Genomic DNA, 18,409 nt, shown 5'->3' on the forward strand with positions numbered 1-18,409 from the left:
CGCCGCGGCTCTACCTGCGCCGCCCCGCCATGGAGCAGGGGCCGGCGGGGGGGTCCAGCGCCGCTGCCGCCGCCGCCGCTGCTGCTGTCGCCGCCGGCACCGGGGGTCTGCTCCTGCCCCTGAGCGAGACCGAGCAGCAGCGCTACTCCGAGCTCTTCTCGCGGTGCTGCCCGCCCCCCGAGGCGGCCGCCGGGGGCAGCAGCGTGGGCGAGCTGTTCCGGGCCTCCCAGCTGCCCCCGGACACTCTGCACCAGGTGGGTCCGACTCCAGCTCCCCCCGGAGCTGTGGGTGGTTTGGGGGGGGCGCCGGACGGGACCCGCTCCCGCAGCGCTGCGGGAGAGGAGCTGGCGCTGCCTGCACCGCGAAGTTGGGGGCTGCGGGCGGGCCGGTGCCCCTGCGCTGCCCGCGGGGCCGGGAGGAGGGTCCCCTCCCCGGGCAGGTCTCCTCCCCGCTGGGGCTGCGCCGTGCCCGCTTTCTCCCTCCAGACGGGCTGCTGACAGTGCCGGTGTGCGGCATCCGTGCGGTTCCCCCCTCCGGGTGCGGGTGCGTGAGGGGCAGCCCGTGCCACCGGTGCGTGCCCTGTGCCGGGCCGGGCGCCGTGAGCCCCGGGCGCTCAGTGCGGGCTGTCCAGGTCAGGTGGCTGCTGCCGTCGCCTTCCTCCAAAGGGCCCTAAAAGTCATAAAAGCAGTTGTGTCCGCACAGCTGTGAGGACGTGAGATGTGTTAAACTCCTGGTTTAACTCTGAGATTATTTTTTTTACTACGTGTTGTTTCAGTGGAAAAAAAAAATCTGTAGGTTAAAATGATGCTGCGGGTCTTATGCCAGTTTTTGAGCACGAACACATCAAGGTGTGAAGTGCAAGGGTCTCGCCCCGTCAGAGCAGCAGAGCCACAGAAGTGGTCCCCAACAGGGGCTGTTAGGCAGAACCCTCCTAGTTTTGAGGAGAAGCTTGTCCGGGGCGGGAGAAGGCTTGTGCCAGCCATTTTCCAGGGACAGAGAAGAATCGGACTCGTTTTCTCCACCTGCGGATTAGTAATTTGACTAATGCACTGTAGTTGCATAATGCTTCTGACAATAAACTGAACAGAGATGGGATATTCCTGTTTATTTATTTATTTAGCTTATTTACAGGAATCCTGTTCTTCAGTAGCTTTTACTTATCAAGCAGAAAAAAGTTACGTTGAAAGGGAGCTGATGTATAGTTGTACCTGAGGGTACTTAACTCATCTACTGCTTTCCTGATAGCTGTTTGGCCATCTCTTAATGGCCTATATGAATTCATATTACACAGGGGACTCTGAACGAAAATTGTGGTATTTCAAGGATATTTTTCTTCTTGCTTGTGCTCTTTACCAGATCAGTAAAACTAAAATCTAACCAAGCACTATTACTACCTTATAGTGAGCCACACTGTGACCTTGGTCTTGCAGGTGAATTTTGAGTGGTGAAAGTAGTGATTTCATATAGATCTAGCACCAAGAGTGGGTCTTTTACAGAGAGGATTGCAAATAAGAAGGCATATTTAAGAAACTTGCTCTGGCACAGTTATTTCATTTTCCAAAGAAGTATAGAAAGAACCCTCTTATTTCCACTATGAGGTTTCTTACCTTATAATTTAAGTGAAACTTATGATCATATTATTATCATAGTCTGTTTTTGGGGTCATTTTGATTATAATGTGTGACTTAAGCCTGGAAATGTTGGGGTGGGTTTTTTTGTTTTTAACATTATTTCCAGGTATATTTATGCTGTGAAGAGAACATTACTGGGAAACAAGCCTGTAATTGGCTTCAGGAATATTTAGATAATAAGGCCTGTGGGATCTGGGTCTGTTTCTCTTCCTTCTTCCATCCCTCCCCCTCTTGTTTATACAGCACTAATCACAGTGGTGTTCTGCTCTATAGCTGGAGTGCCTGTCCTCAAAACCCACTGCAGCCAGGTATTTTTATGTTTACTAAGATGTAAGAAAAAATGTAATGAATTTAAAAAAAAAAAGGAAAAGTGGGTGTGTTGATAGGGAAAAGCCCATAACATTGTTTAAGATATTTTTCTGATACTTTTTATTATCCTTTGAAGATGCAATTTAATATTTTCGCTTTAAAAAAATTCTACTATTGTAACAGTTGTGGGAGCAGGGTGCAGAGGTTCATCGTGTATGTTTTCTGCTAGTACGGGGAACACTTCTTTTAGGCAGAGGCAGGTCGTTTGGTTTAAGATAATGTGTTTTCTTTGAAATAATTGTTGACCATGAAAGTTTTTTGTTTGTTTCTAGTTGTTTGTTTGTTTTGTTTTTGGGGTTTTTTTAATGCTTTTTAAAATCACCATCTGTCAGTGCTTCACTTACAGGCATCCCTACTGACTGACTGAGAAATGGTCATGCTGAGTTTGTTCATGCCAGAAATAGGGAGATTTGAATTGGAAACCAGTTCTGGATTTCTACTAAGCAGAGCTTGCACAGTCCAGAAGGTACTTAACACCTTTCCCTGGCCCTTGCATGGGCTATAACAAGAGGCAGCTATGGATGGGCTTGTAAGCAATGTGCAATTCACAGCTTTTTATTCTCAAGGCATTCATTGAAGAGTGGTTTTGCAGATCAAGATGCTTCCAGAACTGGCATTTAGTGCCATAGCACTCTCAAACCTGTGCTGTTGTCTTCAGTTGTACTTTTGTAATAAGTGGGATGACTCTTCAAGAAAGAAGCAGCCTTTCCTTATGCAGTCTTTGATTGAGATTTCTTGTAGGCATCACGGGAAATCTCCTTCTACATTCCTTAACTGTAATGGCAGGGTTTGCTGTCTAGACAAAAATCTGGTGGTGCATCCTGGCTGGAGTACTGCTGTTGAGTATGTCAGTTCCTGTGGGAAAAGCAGTGACATGCACTCCCAGACAGTGAACAGACAAGGGTTTGGTTTGGTTTAAAGGTTAGTTGGCTTAATCGGAGAAGTTATATAGATGAAAGAGGCTGGGTAACAGAGAGCAGGTAGGGAATGTGAGAGCATGTGCCAGAAGAGGAAATGCTGAAATAAATGGAAAAAAATCCAAGAGCAGTCGGGTCAGTAGGAGCAGATGGTGTGCACCTGAGAGTCCTGGGCCTTGCTAAGAATGAGGTGATTGAACATAGATTCATCACATCCAGGCTCATTAAAGCCAGCAATTCTGCTGGGCAATAGGGTACAGCAGAGGTTGTACTGATTTCACTTAGAGCCGAGATTGAACAATGAACTTGTCAAGAGTTAGTCCTGGAAAAAAGGTTCAAGTTAGCACTAAAATTAAAAATGTCAGACACTTCACAGGACAGAGAAGGGCACGACAGGGACAGGATGGCATGGTTTTTGTAGACTATATAATCATACTTCCCCAGTGTACTGAAAGTCTTTGGCTAGCTATATTGTGTGATTAAAAAGATTTTATTTAGACTTGCACAAAGCCTGTGCAAGATCTTTTACTAGGGGCTTTTAAAGTAACTCTGTAAAATGTCTATAATGTCTTGCCTGAAAGATCTGTGCTGGGATTGTTTTTATTTTTTACAATATTTATGTAGAAGCAGGAAGGAGCAGACTAGTCATTCACCATGCAGTTCTGTAGACTGTCAGAAGAAACTCAACAGCATCAGCTGGAGATATATATATATATATATAAAATATATATACACACACATCCAGGTTGAAGATGGTGTTCCCTATGCCTTGAGAACTGATTTATGCAAAGAAAAAAGTAAATCTTGAAAAAAATTGTTTTAAAGTCACTGGGGCACAAAAATATCGCTGAAGTGAAGGTGATCCCACAGCATACTTTGTCACATAGATCAAATATTGGTAGCCCTTCTTACATGGGGAGAAGGCAGGCAGAAGTGTGGGAGCAGTTGGGAGGAAGGGATGAGTGAGGGCAGCTCAGGGCAGGAGGCACTGCTGATGGCCATCAGTAGATGAGAACAACAGGTTTGTGTGCCCAGGAGGGCAAACTCCCTCCGGGGTTTCTGGCGCATTCCTTGGAAGAATCTGGTTGGGTATGCTCCCTGAGTGCATTGGAATGTCAATACTCCACACTGTCTGATGTGCCGCAGGTGCTGACAACGGCTCGTTTGCCTTGTCTCAATTTGGGCAGTTGATTTGTGACCCTCTTTTGAAACTGGCTGCCAGTGAGTACATACAGACTTCCAGCCTCTGCTCCTGAGTCTGGGACCCCGAAGTGCATTTGTTATGGGTACCAACGGGCTGATATCTGCAGGGATTTCAGATAAAATAGTGCGTTGCAGAGTCAGTGCCCACTGATCAGCAAAGGAAAGGTACCTTGTGCTAGTTTTACTGTTTGTTGGTATTCCTGTGGTCTCTGAATATTTTGTTCTAAGAAATTAAGGAGCAGAATTGGACTCAAGATTTACACTTCAGTGCTTATTTCTTTTCATTAGTTTCTGACTTATTTGATTAATTCTCACTTGGTTGTCTGATGTTATCTTTAATTCTCAGCTTTATAAACCTTATTCTTATTTGTGGATGTGGCACTATCAGCACAGAGATCCGATTTTCTTAATAAAATGTGTTCTTTCCTCTGCAAATGAACACACTGTTATTTTGAGCTCCGAGGATGACAAGTACTAATTGTGTGATACTGGAGCTGTACAGGCACTGCATTTTTTAGCTGGGACTCTCCTTCCAGCACTGTGTGAATAGGGAACACAGACCAACGATCGTGCCTTTCTTCCCCAGGCTTTGTGAGTTAATTTGTGTTTATTGTGCCTTGTCTCTATAGTTACAACTCTGCAGTTTAACTGTATTTTTGTGTTCAAAAAGGAGAAGTGAGAATAGACTAAAAAAAAATTAAGTTGATATTTCTTTGGAAAAATGCCAGTAAGGATTGGCTTTCTATATAATGGTTTTTTTAATTCCATAAGGATAAATTACTACCTACGTGATAGCTGGGGTGGGATTAACTTTCTGCCTCAAACAGGCAGAAAAGAACAAGATCTGTGGCAGTTACAGTACGAGCTGTTTAAGTGAAGAAAATCTGGATTTAATGATACTTTACCAAAGATAAAATTCACTCTGTTGTAGCCGTTGACAGAATGTGGCATTATTGTAGTGCTGGCAGTGTGATTTAGCTGACTGAACAGCAGGTCCATCAAAAACTGGTGTTAGAGAGAAGTGGCATCCTACTGACGTCTTTGAGCCAGGAAGAAACAAAAGTAGGGTACAACTTTATGTAAGTGATGCAGCAAGAAGAAAAGAAAACTGATATTTCAGAATCAGTACTTCTGGCCACAATCTCCTAAGCTGTCATTGCCTTTCTAGAGTCACAAGCGAACTTGTGTTTATGTAAGTAGGAAAATTAATAACCCACATGTAAAAACCATAGTAGTATTATTATTAAAAAAATTTATAAACCGTAACAAGTTAAAGGTAAAGATTCACCTGAAGCAATCTTGATGTGTTCCAAAAAAAAAAAAAAGAGAGGTCCTAGTACATCTTTAAACTGTTTTTTAGCATTTAAACTATTACTTCATAGTTTCTGCTTCAAGATTAGAAGTTTTGAGTGCCTCAGCATTGAGATACACAGTAGGTGATTTGTAGGAGCCGTTCCTTCCCAAGTGTGTTTCAAATCACACTGTAAAACCAGAGACTCTTACACCTGCTTGTTACAGGTATCCAATGGATGGTCAGAATTAGCCTGGTCAGGGCCTGCAGCCTTCAGTAATTAACCCTCATAACAGCCAAGTGTCAATTAATTATTCCATTTTCCAAGTAAATAATGCATTGCTGTGCCAGTGATTTAAAATAACTCCACAAGAGGGATGGAGAAAAAAATTCCATTTGGATAAAAAAGAGTAGCTTTCTTCATGAGAGGTTGCTGTAGTATGAAGCACGGGTGATGAAAACAGGTTTCATTTTTATGTTTTAAATAAGTGGTTTTGTCATGGGACTTACATAAGTGCAGTGGGGTTCACTAAACATTTGATATAACCCCTTCTGCTCTTGCCTGTATCTACAGCAATATGCTGTCAGTATCATGATGTTTATACACAGATTGATGATGTTGACACAGTCTGTTTTGCAAAGATGTTGAATACAGAATTCACTTCAGTGGCTGAATCTGGTGGAAACGCCCCCTGCAAAAGAGGGATGGTATAAACTCTGAACACATGAATTTAGCTGAGCTGAAAAACTTAGTCAAGATAGAAATGCTTGTTCCATCTTTCATGAATCTGTGACAAGGAATCAGGATAAATAACCTATTTAAAATACTATGATTTGAGAAATACAACTGATATAATATTTGTAAAGCAAGATTCTTTGATGTATTAACATCTAAACATGCCAACAGTATGGTAAAATAAAACATTAATGAGCCATATGTGCTAGTTCAACTTTTGAAGACAGTGAAACAGTTGAACAGCTGAGTTAGTGGATAATTAACTGGAAAAGGTTGCTGGAGTAGAAAATCAACTGTGGACAAGTAGTAATCCCCTCTTCCTGAGCAGGGGAAATATTTTCTTTTTCCAGTGTATTCAGCAGCATTATTTGGTGACCACTGCATAAAATTGAGAACTCTGTTGGGAATAACCTTTTCATTGTTTATTGTTATTGTTATTTTATTCCATTTTTATTTTTTATTCCTGCCATTTAGATATGATGATGAGGTGGAAAGATGTGGTGGGATGAGATCCATTCTGTGGACTAGTAAAACACAGTGACCAGAAATAATTGGCTAAATCAGTAACTGCAAATTATATTTAGTTTGTTTATCAAAGTGTCTAAAAGACAAAACGTGTGTTTATAAACTTCCAAATCTTTGTATATATAAGAAATGTGTGGCTTTTTTTTTTTTTTTTTTTTTTAGTAGAGGAAGGCTGGCTGTGTATTTTTAAATGGATTCCAGTTTTCAGCTAAATTTGACTTTGCATATATCACATGTGCCTACACAAGTAGGTGTGTCTCTTATTAATCAAGAAAATTTAATATTTTATAGTAACTGAGATGTATATTAAATTTCTGATAAAGTGAGTATTAAAATGTATATTAAGTGATGTGGTTGCTTAAATGTGTTTTAAATTATTACTTGGGGGTAAAAAAAAATGTTACCATACTTATTTAAAAAGAGTAAGAATCTTGTTTTAATGATGACCAACTAATGAGACAGATCTTTATCTAGAAAAGTATGAAGTTAAGGTCTTACCTCTTTGAACTTAAATAATATTTTAAATAGCTTATTTTTCCCAAGAATCTGCCTTGCAAACATTAAAGTTAGGATGCTTCATGCTGCCAGTTGTTTCAGACTGGGTGGTACATTTGGAGAGATGTGATGAAGATGCTGCCTCTGTCAAGTGGTGTCACCTTGCAGAGCACACCTGTGGTGTGGTGTAGGTGCTCTCTGTTAGCGACGAGGCTGCTTAAAACTACCCCAAGGTTGCACACTGGCTGCCTGTCAAGTCGTCTCTTGTACCTGTTTGAGCCACTCAGGCCTTCATGATGAGCACAGATCACTGACCGGAGCTACAGGAGTGCCTCACATCCAGCAGCGTGATTAGCAAATGCCTTCAAAAAAAAAAGGGGGAGAGGGGGTCTTGAGAAACTTTAGATAGCTTGACTACCAGAGCACATCTTCAGTGTTTTCTTCTGTTGCTTTATTTTTCTGTGTCTGTGGGATTTTTTCTGCCCTTAACAGTCTTTCCCCATTCAAAAAAGCTGTGAATGTTGGTTCTAGTATCTTACCCCTGCCTCTGTGTAGTCCTACAGGCTCAATGTGCAGTACTTTGTCGCTCCCCTTCTCTGACAGAGGGTGGTGGGGAGGTACTGCCTTGAGCAGGGCCATATTGAAACGCTGGATTTAGAACTCGCAAACCCCACTGGTTTAATGGCACTGAAAATGTAGAAACACTTGGCTGATCTTGAATTCGAAGTGTCTGAGCATGGCCACGGTGTCTGTTTGCTCACTAAAGTATGAGTCATGAAGCTGAGCTCTACTTTCAATACCAAATGTCTGTAACATTACTTTGTTGTTATGAATATAAATTTCAAGTGTTTTTTTGGCATGAACCTTTCAAATTCATTTACCTTTTTTTTTTTTAATCCTTTCTTTTTCTTAAAGTGTCTTTCTTTCCACACCAAGAAACATTAGATCAGCTTTGGCATAGGCAACATTTCACATTTCATGCATTATTTACTTCTGGCATAATTTACACAGTGATGTCCTATGGAAGCCAAGATGATGGTATTTGAGAATAAAACAACATGTCTAATCATTTGCAAAACAAAGTGACTGCTGTGGGCTAACAATTACAGTCAGAATTATTTTGTTATGAACAGTAACACCAGTGGAGCAGTAAAAGGTGAAGAACTTTGAGGTTCCAAATGCCTGAAATAAAAATAAAAGGGGAAGGAGGCCAAAACTCAGTAGTGTGATTCTGTATTCATTTAAAACATTTTTTTTGCTTTCCCTTCTCTGAATAATTGCTGCCTTTAGAATAACATCTTTGTTTTAATAGCCATAGGCTGCTTTTCCTTTACTGTGTACAGATAGAAACACAAATACAGGTCTTGATATAAAATGTGCTGTAGAATCCTGGTGTAATGTGCATGGGCACTGGAGATGATGCCTTTGACACTGGTGTTGCTGCTTTGAAGTTCCGTGCTCTTCAGCTGAATTGAGGACAGACACTTGGTTTGGACCTAAACAAGTAGGTTCTCGCTGACTGAATGATGCATTTCTGCACACAAACATGTTGGGTGAAATAGTGATAATCTTAGTGCTGTGTTTAGTGCTGTAGAAGAGAAAAAATTTGACCTGCTTTTCCAAGTGACGTGTTGATTCCAACTGGAGGTACATGGGATATAAGATCGAGGAAGGGCAGGAAACGTCTTCTGCATACACTGTGTGCAATGGAATTAGCTACAAGGGTATGCTTTCAGTTTAGATTGACAACTCTACAGTCTTATAAAAATAGTCCATAATTCTCAACTAAAGAAGGGCTTCAGTATGTGTTATTGATTAAGATAAGAGCACGACCGTAGAAGGTAGTGTTTTGGGTGTTTACTGCATTGCCTTTAAAAAGACCTGCTGTAGTTGTAAGCGCTAGGGAAATGAACTCAGGAAATGTGCCGAAAGTGTTAAAAAAGGAGGAGTACAGGAAGCATCAAGGTTTTTTTGGGGTAGCCAGTCTAAAAAATGATATTACAATAACTATGGAAGAAAGAAGCTCATTTTAGAACATTTTGATGGAATGGGAGATAAGTCTGTAAGGGATTTGTTTGTGGCAAAAATGCATCATATGTCCCCGAGTTTCTGTTTTCTTCTGTATGAGTTAAGTCTCATCTTGTCTAAAAGTGGAACAAAACACAGAACTGCATTTTTATGGGAAATGCCAGAATTTCTTCTGGTCTTTTAGGGCAAAGTTAATGATGAGAAATGTTTGCAAGAGAAGTTTCTTTGGAAATGTTTAAAAACTTGTAATTTGTTGAATTAAATCAAAACACTTTGTTTTGAACTGCTTGGATGTTGAAGCACTGTGACATCTTAAACACATGAATTTTGGGAAGGAGGTTATTCATGTGCGTCATCTCTTGTTCCATTTCTTTCCTTAGACTAATTCTGCCAATATGGATACCAGTGATGGTGGCCAGGCAGCTTGTTCAGGAGGGAGACTGTGGTGCCTCAGAAATGTCATCTGCTGAGTAACCACAAGGTTTGAAACATGAAACCAACAGCTTCCACAGGACTCTATGGTACCTTTGTATTAAGGTGACCTGGAAAAAACCATTTAATTTCCTGGCAGAAATTTGAAAGGCTCATTGGAATTGTAATGTTGGGTTTTTTGGTTTTTTTTCAGGAAGAGATTCAAGATGTTGCAATATTTTCAAGTAGTCTAGTTCAGGATGACTAGATCTGGTGGCTGCCATCTAGCTGGAGAGGATTTGTCAGGTTTTCCATGTGGTGGTTGTCACTTCTTGGATACTAACTCCTGTGTTTTTTAGCAACTTGAAGTGCTTTCTGCCATTACTTTCAGAATGAAGGAGACACCGTCTGCCATGCAGAGCTGACCATAATTGATTCTCATTCTGAGACGTGGGAATCAAATGTTTAAATCTCTAAAGAGTGGGTTTTTCTATCATCGTTGAAAGTTGTGGAAGACCTAGATAACTGTAGCTGCTAGAAATGTTCTCTTATTTAGCTGTGTGGACATGTCCCATATGTCCAGGCTGTCTGCTCTTCTGTAAAGTCTGAATTCAGTATTAACGGTAAAAAAATTTTCCTTTGGACCAAAAATACAGTAATTCCCTTCTTAAAAAGAGTAAGCGGGAGAAACTGAATAGAAGCCTATTCCAAAGTGATTGTATGTTTCTGAAGGTCATTGTGGGCTGACTTGTGGGTTACTGCCTGGGGTCCTTTCTGGGCTTGGTACCTGTGACGTTCATGCCTCACAGCAGCTTTTTGTGCTTCTGGTACTTATATGAGATCCCTGGTGTTTGTGGTAGGAAGCATAAAGAACAGATAGGTTAAGACTTACCTAAGGCTGAGGGAGCTGGGAGGTAAGTAGAAGCAGGACAGCAGTGAATCTCATTAGAAGCAGTGGATGTTAAAGAGATTTGAGGAGAAGCTAGGAAGAGTCATCCAGGTGGCCAGTATGTGTATTGGGGGATGTCTGGTTTGGGAGGAGATCAGAAGGCAAAAATAAATAAATCCCAATTATGTCATTAACAGCTGCTCTCTGTTGTTGAGTAATAAAAGTCAGGACCCAGGAAGATGCTTGTTTCTGGTTTTTATTAGATGCTTTAGATATCATGGGGATGAGCAGGTTATAAATATAAATGTCTGCTGCAGATGGAAGTGGAAGACGCTTGAACCTGGTAACCTTTAAAAAGCAATAACGTAAGGTTTAAAATTACGCTGAGATCTGAAGCTTCCTACAGAGTCCTTGGGGAGTCCCATGGAAAGCCTGTCAATAACAAGAGAAAGACCAAACCCAAAACAAATAAACAACTTCCCAAACCTTCTCAAAACAAGGCAAATTTCAGTGCCAGAGTCTTACCCAGTTTTCAGGTTGTTTCTTACGAAGTGCTACCAAGGTTAGAAATTAAGAGAACCTCACCTTTTTTCTCCACCTGATATATGATGGAGCTGTAGCACTGTGACAAATAGTATGCTTGCGGTTTTTTTTGCACTTTTATTGTATCCTGCTGCTACCCTCGCTTAACCAGGGACTTCTTTTTAAAAACAGCACTTGATCATTATTCTGGAGATACAGTATACCTCTAAAATAGTACAGTTGTGAAGTCATGCCTGTCAAAACATGTTTTGAGTGTTGTAACAGGAAGGAACTGGGTTTGGGGAGCCTGGAGGTGACGATGTTACAGCACCTGCTACCTCACAGTGTGACAAGTCCCAGGTTCACTGGCCAGAGCAAATGTTTCAGGACAGAAAAGAGCAGCACTGGGCAGTGCTGATGTCAGCAGGAAAATAATTCAGTGTTATTTACATCAAGTTATCAGTCCCTTATTTTCCTTCTCTCTCTCTCAGCTCCATTCTCCTCCCACAGCTGTATTATAGTAATTATGTCTTTTATTTGATCTAGTCTAAATCAGGACTGTCCTTGAGGAGGATATTCTCCAAAGGAATATTTTTCCATAGGAAATACTCATTAGCTGTTTTTAGACTGCATTACTTACTGTGCATATATTTGATTGCAGGGGAAGTGTGCAAGAGGTAAAGCTTTAAGTCTAGCAAGGCACTGTGTTTTAGTATAACTACTGAATTTAATCCCTGCAACAAAATAGGTCACTCTGGACATGGAATGAAGGTCTTCTTCTGTCCTTCTACTGAAGGACAGACCTTAAAGTAAATATCTATGAGTAAAGGAAACATCCAAAAGGGCACAAGTAGGGGATAGGTTTGTGAATCTTTCTGGTTTTCTTTTTTTCCTACTACGTAGTTTAAATTTTATAGTTAAAATTATTTGGCAATATGTAGGTATAGATATTAGTAACAATCAAATTAATATTTGGGCTTAGTAATACTTGTATTGTTCTTCTAGTAGCTTGGTCACTGATGGCAAGTTAAATTTCAAAGCATGAGTGTTTGACGTTTTAATGAAGAGAAAGAGGAGCAATGTGTCAAGGGTTGGAGATGTGAAATACATTTAAAGAGGTGGATGAGTGGTGATATCTAGCTTTCTGTGTTCCCAATTCCCTTCCATATGGAGAATTCTGGTAATATATAGAGCCCTAAATAGATAGTTGCAGGACTGTCCTGTGGTCAGATTGGCGTTGGCCAAGAGCAGCATTTCTACAGTTTTCACAGCACTGTCAAGTTGAGTGGCATGGGTGGTATGTGACTGTAGGGAGAGGAACTTTCTTTGGAGCAGTGAAATTATTTGTGCCAGTTCTAAATACTTGAAATTTGTCTTTGCTTCCGGATGACTTTTGCAATACAATGTCTTGCAAGAAACATTGTACAGCAATTTTCATTTGTAGAAGAACATTAAGCCATTTTGAAAACAGGTCACCAGTGCTGTAACATGTCCAGGGCTATAGTTTTATAATGAAAGAGCATACTGGAGTATGCTTTCCAAGGAAAGGTGTGTTTGAATCATAAGCTAATACACATAGCCACAGTGAACCACTTCCCAAACTTAACACTTAAAAAATTTTAACCTAAACTGGCTTTTCAGTCCCATGTAGTATAAAACGTTTCTTTGCTGCTTATGTTTCTGTTCTGTTTGAATTTTCTCTGTCAATGCTTTAATAACTTGTTATGATAGTTTCACTTCCTGTTGAGTTGCTCTTTTCTTGTGGTCCATCTAAAACTGCTGCAAACATGATGCTAGAAGTACTCATTTGCAATAGGAACATTCAGTGTACCCCTCTGTAGCAGCAGTAGCTCATTTATTACCAAGGTTGCAAGCAGAATATGGTGGCTGTTTATATCCTTGTGTGCACACCCATCAGCCTCATTAACCATTAAATAGTCAAATGGCTGAAGACACCTTTGAGTTTCTGAATGTGTAACGTATACTACAGGGAAGGTATCCTTCATCTGGTTCTGCATTAGGGGCTTGCTTAACATGTCACTCTACTTTTTATTCAGTTCAAGGTTTTACCGCCTGCCAGCTTACCGACTTACCAACTAATGGTCTTTTTATTCTTTTATATTGCTAACCACAAACTTATATTCCTGAAAGGTCTTGCCATTTCCTGTATAGCTGTGTGATTTCAGCTCAAAAATAAGCACAAAAATGAGATGGTATCCTTTACTATACTTAGTATACTTCATATTTCTTACTGTCATCTAAAATTTGCCAATTTCCCATGTCACAGGCTGGGGTTTCTTTGGTCTGGTTTTCGAAAGAGGTGACGCTTGTGCAATGATGCTATTAATTCATCCCAGTAATAACTTCTGAATTTGTTAACTATTCAGCAGAATTTCAAGAACATTGAAAGACTTTGAAGAGTTCCTGAAGTTATGTGAAAGACCTAAGTCATTTGGTGGAATAAAACCCATTTTCCTGCTGAGAGAAAGGTCCCACAATGAAGTCAACCCATACTAAACATTAAAGAATCCATAGAGGAATGTCAACTCAAGTCAAGGATCTAGAGAAAGTTGGGGTTTGTCTGTTCTGCTGCTCATAGAAAACTTCTTAGAACTGATATAGGCTGGCCAGGGAAGTGGTCGAGTCACTGGAGCAGTGCTGGGTTAACAGTTGGACCCAATGATCTTAAGGGTTTTTTCCAACCCAAATGATTCTGTGATTCTAAATAGTGGTGTGGGCATGAGATAAAAGATGACCGTAGAATAACATTTTAAAAATTACTGTGATGATGAGTGGAGAAGAGCAAAAGGGAAAGGCGAGAGTCTCCGTATCTGCTCTGTGTCGCTATTTTTGTGCCCCTCTTTGCTCCCCCCATCTCTTCCCACACAGTTCCACCTGCACTGCTCTTTGTTCCCCTTGTCTCCAGCTGGCGACTTCCACCAGCCAAGAGAGCTGCTGGTTCAGCACTTCTCTGCATCTGCCAGGAAATAAATAAATAGTGGGAAGAGAAACGGAAGGGATGTGTTCTAGCTCTTTTTGTCAGCTTTACTTAGGGCTTTTTTTTCAATTGTATGTCTTGCAAAAATGTATTACTGTGAGAAGATTTCCTTGAAACTAGAGCTGAATCCTGTCGCCTTCTTGGTTTCCTTAGTTCCCTGGCATTAAGAAAAATGGAAGTGCTTCAACATTGATGCGGTGGAGATGGATTCTCATATATTCGGATAGTAAATAGGCCGCCACCATTGAGAGGTGTAATGGAGCCCCCTAAGGGCTTGCCAGGAGTTTTGTTTGGGGGCACCCCTTTGTCCATGGAGTGCTTTGCAGGGTGACCTGCACCTGCAACCCCCTTTTGATCCCTGCAGGGCTTTGGGAACTGTCTGCCTCTCTGTCCTATAAATTCCCTCTGACTCCCTGTGAAGCTGAAGACAATGTGCCCCAGCACTATTTTTGCTCCTTTTGTGACAGTTCTTTCTCCTAGTGCTTCCAACCTTTGTGACTGCCATCTGCCTGGGAGCTGGAGAGAACATGTCTGTTCTTTTTTTCCCCCATTTTTTTTTAAATTGTACTTAGGCCCAGGTTTCCTGTGACCCCAAAAGATGTCTCATGTTATATTGGGGATTCAAATGAACAGGTGGATTATCCGTGGCACAACAAGCAGGTGAGCCCCTCACACACAGTGGGCCAGCTCAGCATGTTGCATTTGATGGCTGCCTCTAAATTAAATACCCAAGTTCATTGCCATTTTTGTGAGGGGGCATTAATTTCTTCATCCATGTCTGACAAGTGTAGATTATTTAGCAGTGGTTTCCCTGCAGGAATTTTCACTGCCTGTGGTGAGGGAACTGCCCTGGTTTTGCTGGCCTGCAGGAGATTCTCCTGTGTGCTTAAGTCTCCTTTGCAGCACAGTTGTCTTAATACAAAACATTTCTTTTGTGATGGATATATCTCATTAATTATGTCCATATCTATTTAATTCTTAATTAAGAGAATTGTGTAACTTTCTGAAAGTATTTACAGGTTTTTTTTATTTATCTTTAAAAAAATTCAGTGGTTTTTATTATGAGTTAAAATGAGTAATAGACTTTCCTTAATTTCTTACTATGTCTCTGTTGCTTGTTTTTCTGAACTTGGAAGGAACATATATCTTATTTTTAAACTTTCATTATAGAAATGTTTAAGTATAAACATTGCGGGAAAATACTTTCTTGTGCAAAACCTGCTGAGCTGTGTCCAGTGGAATTTAAAAATAGCAAACTTCACCATTCATTTCATAGCAAAAGCATTTTTGCTGATACTAAATCTTGGAAAAAATTATGTAACGTTATCTAATTATGAGTCAAACTTTCCTTGACTATGTACCTTTTGACTTTGTAAATGTGTTCTAGGTCTTGAGCTACACAAAACATGGTTTGTTTGAAAGACTATTTGGAATGCAAAATAATTTCAGAGGATGTGAAATCCTGTATGCTTCTGTTTAACCAGCTTTCCCAATCTAGAGAGACCTTTGTGCGTGTTCTGAAAATGCCGGGACTAAACTTCCTCTGAAAAGCAGGGTGTGATCAATGGACTGTGCACATCTTCATCCCTGTAGCTCTGCTCAACTAGGTCTGAACGTCTCTCTGCTCTTTGCTTCATTACTGACTGCTGCTTTCAGAGCACGGAACTGGTAGGGAAGAACACCAGTGAATCTGGAGTGATCTTGGATCCCTTTAAAATACAGAAGGAAGAGGGTTTCACCACTAGTAAAAAAGGCTGCCCAGTAAGATGGGACTTTCACTGTCATTTTTGCTTTTCAAAGTGTGACATGGAAAAAAAGGATAATCAGTAAAAGCATGTCTGAGGTTTTTATAGCTATTAGTTGTCACTGAAAATGAGTGATATTTCTGTAGTTTTTTAATGAAATGGCTATTGAGGTAGGGACCAGTGGACATGGTCTTGTCTTGCAGTACTTAGGACTTGAGTTGCTATCACTTGCTTCTGACCTTGCGTGCTGCCTGTTCATGGGAAAAAGGCAAGTGGCAGCGTGAGCACAGTGTAGCACTTTTCATGGGCCAGTGGTAGCAGAAACATTAACTGGTTCAGAAACAACCCGTGACACCTGATGGCTGTGTCAGCACAGAGAAGGGGCTGAGCTGCCTCAGCGGTACTGATAAGACCTGTGAAAATCATGGTTAGGAAAATGCTTTTCTCCAACACGTGTGCCCTTCTTTCAAACCAAATGGACACCGAAGCTAATGGGCTATGAAAGGTATTGGGCAAAGTATTCAGTGTGGTGTGATTGCATCGGCCACATCTTTAAAGGAGGCTGAAAAAGGACCTCGGACCATCCCTACGTTCTCTCTCCTGTCCACAGCAAAATCCCATTTCAGTGTATTCAGCAATTTGTTAATCCCTGGTGCTAACTCTATAACTTTTATAGGTAACGTCCTCTACTTCTGCCTTGTCTTTAGATTTAAGAAGGTTGTTTTTAAGCCTGATGTTTTTAGCCTGTCTATGGAGGATATAAAGAGTAGATTGTTCCTCTCCCTTTTCAAGCCAACTGTTACTGTGTCTCCTTTTAGCTTAGTGCTGCAAACTGACATTTATACGTTTGGACATTCCTGCAGCAAGTCTTGGAAAAACGAAAGTTGAGAAAGTTGGTTGGTTTTTTTTTTTTTGAGAATCTTGAGGTAACATTGGCTAGGAAGACAGAAAACAGTGTAAATGGTCACGCTGGCTGTAAGAATAAAGGCCATATGGGAGTGATTGTTCAGGAAAGTGGGAATTTCACTGTGGGTTTCCTCTGGGCTTTGAGTGGGGGCTCCCTTGTGCCTCAGGAACACCAGCATGTTTTCAAAGGCCCCTGGAGAGCTGTGGTGCCAGGAGAGGTCCTCCCTATGGACCAGGTTGTGCCACCCATTTATGGGTCTGCTGTGTGCCTGGATAGTGCCACTGATCACAGCCCTCAAGACAGTTAAACTGCATCAACCAACTGCAGGATCTTTACTGTCCATCAGTGAATTGTGTCTGGGATTATTGCCTGCCCCCAAACGGTCTCCTTGACCCAACAGGCTAATGCATAAAGAATTCATGAAGATTTTGAGATTCATGAAAGGATCATAGTTTCCACCAAGGCAGGCTTGAAGTTAAGACTTCCTGCAGATGCTCTGAAATGGTGAATCGTATTGCACGGTGTTTGCCTGTGTCTGTTTTTGCTTTGAATTCTAGTTTTAAAAACATGGTTCCTATTGCTAGTCACTTCCTCATATGGTCATATACACTTTCTGCCCCTGAAATAATCTTGGTTGTGGACCAGAAAAGAAGAGCCTCATATTGGAGGCCCAGTGTTCAAAGGGCCTTTGGTTGGCAATACTGGCACCAAAATGAAAAAAAAAACAACCCAAAATTAAAACCCACAGAAACCTCAGAAAAGTAGTCCCTCTGTAAGGGAATGAGTTCACAGTAAATGCCTTGTTGAGTAGGAAATATTTCTTATTAATTCCTTTAAAAACAAGCCATATATGAAGCTCATGGGGGCAAAATAAGTTGCATGGTTGCCATGTTATATGTCTGCCAAGACTTAGAGAAGAGCAGCAATTACTGTGAAAACAGTTTCATTACAGGAATGCTTAAGAAGGAGACTTAAAAAAAATATTAAACTCCTGAATTGTTTGTTTTGTTACCTTCCATTCTGCTCCTCTGGGACTTCTATTCTCAGAGTTGCATTTGATGTGAGCTTGTTCTGTGTGTTGGTTTTTTTATATGCTGCACTCTCACCTATGGGCTATGTTGTAGGTTTGGATCTAAGTGGACCGTAAATATCTTGCACAGGAATCAAAGTTGAATCGTTCACAAAGTTTTTGTAGAAAATCAGTTTCCTGTGGGGAATGTCAAGATTTTTTAAGGCTAATACTCTGTAAAAGTGTCTCCAGCGTTTTTAGCAAGCTGGAAAAAAAAGTCTGGTTTTATTATGCAATCTGAATTAAATTTGCACACTCTTGGTGTGCAATAAGTACAATTATATACCTCATTAAAATTTCATATTTAAAAGGACAAAAGGTTTTGTATTCTTTCAGTTTGAGTTAATTCCTTTTGACATTGAAGTATGGTGCCAAAGATTTTCAGTGTTGTGGGAATTATTATTATGAAAGCCGTTCTAAGGGCTTTAAAACAGTAAAAGCCTGGGTATGGTGCCCAAATATTGTGACATTAAAAAAAGGTGCATAATACAGATAAATTCTGTTATAAACTGTAGTTTAATTGGATCATTTTGCATGACTTGTTAATTGTGAACAAAAGGTTTTCTGTATTTCTGAATCTGGAAGGATGAAACATACAGGTAAGCAAATAGATTTCTAAAAGGACATGGCTATTTTAAGAAGTTGGAGTCATCTTTCTGAAAAATAATATTTT

The 18,409-nt window shown here is 40.6% G+C and overlaps 1 protein-coding gene across 4 annotated transcripts in view; it reads left to right on the forward strand.

Moving 5' to 3' along the window:
* The window catches only part of REPS2 (RALBP1 associated Eps domain containing 2), a 124,475-nt gene that overhangs the window by 29,733 nt on the left and 76,333 nt on the right, over positions 1-18,409 (forward strand). Inside the window, exon 1 of one of the 4 annotated variants that reach the window (XM_027688885.1) lies at positions 30-254. The exons of the other annotated variants lie outside the window; for them this stretch is intronic. Coding sequence (XP_027544686.1) covers positions 30-254 — 225 coding nt within the window. Of the gene's footprint in view, positions 1-29; positions 255-18,409 lie in introns of those variants that run through there. 4 annotated transcript variants of the gene reach the window in all.

This window comes from Neopelma chrysocephalum, unplaced genomic scaffold (genome assembly GCF_003984885.1).
Source record: "Neopelma chrysocephalum unplaced genomic scaffold, ASM398488v2 Primary Assembly neopelma1_76, whole genome shotgun sequence".
Lineage (NCBI taxonomy): Eukaryota > Metazoa > Chordata > Aves > Passeriformes > Pipridae > Neopelma > Neopelma chrysocephalum.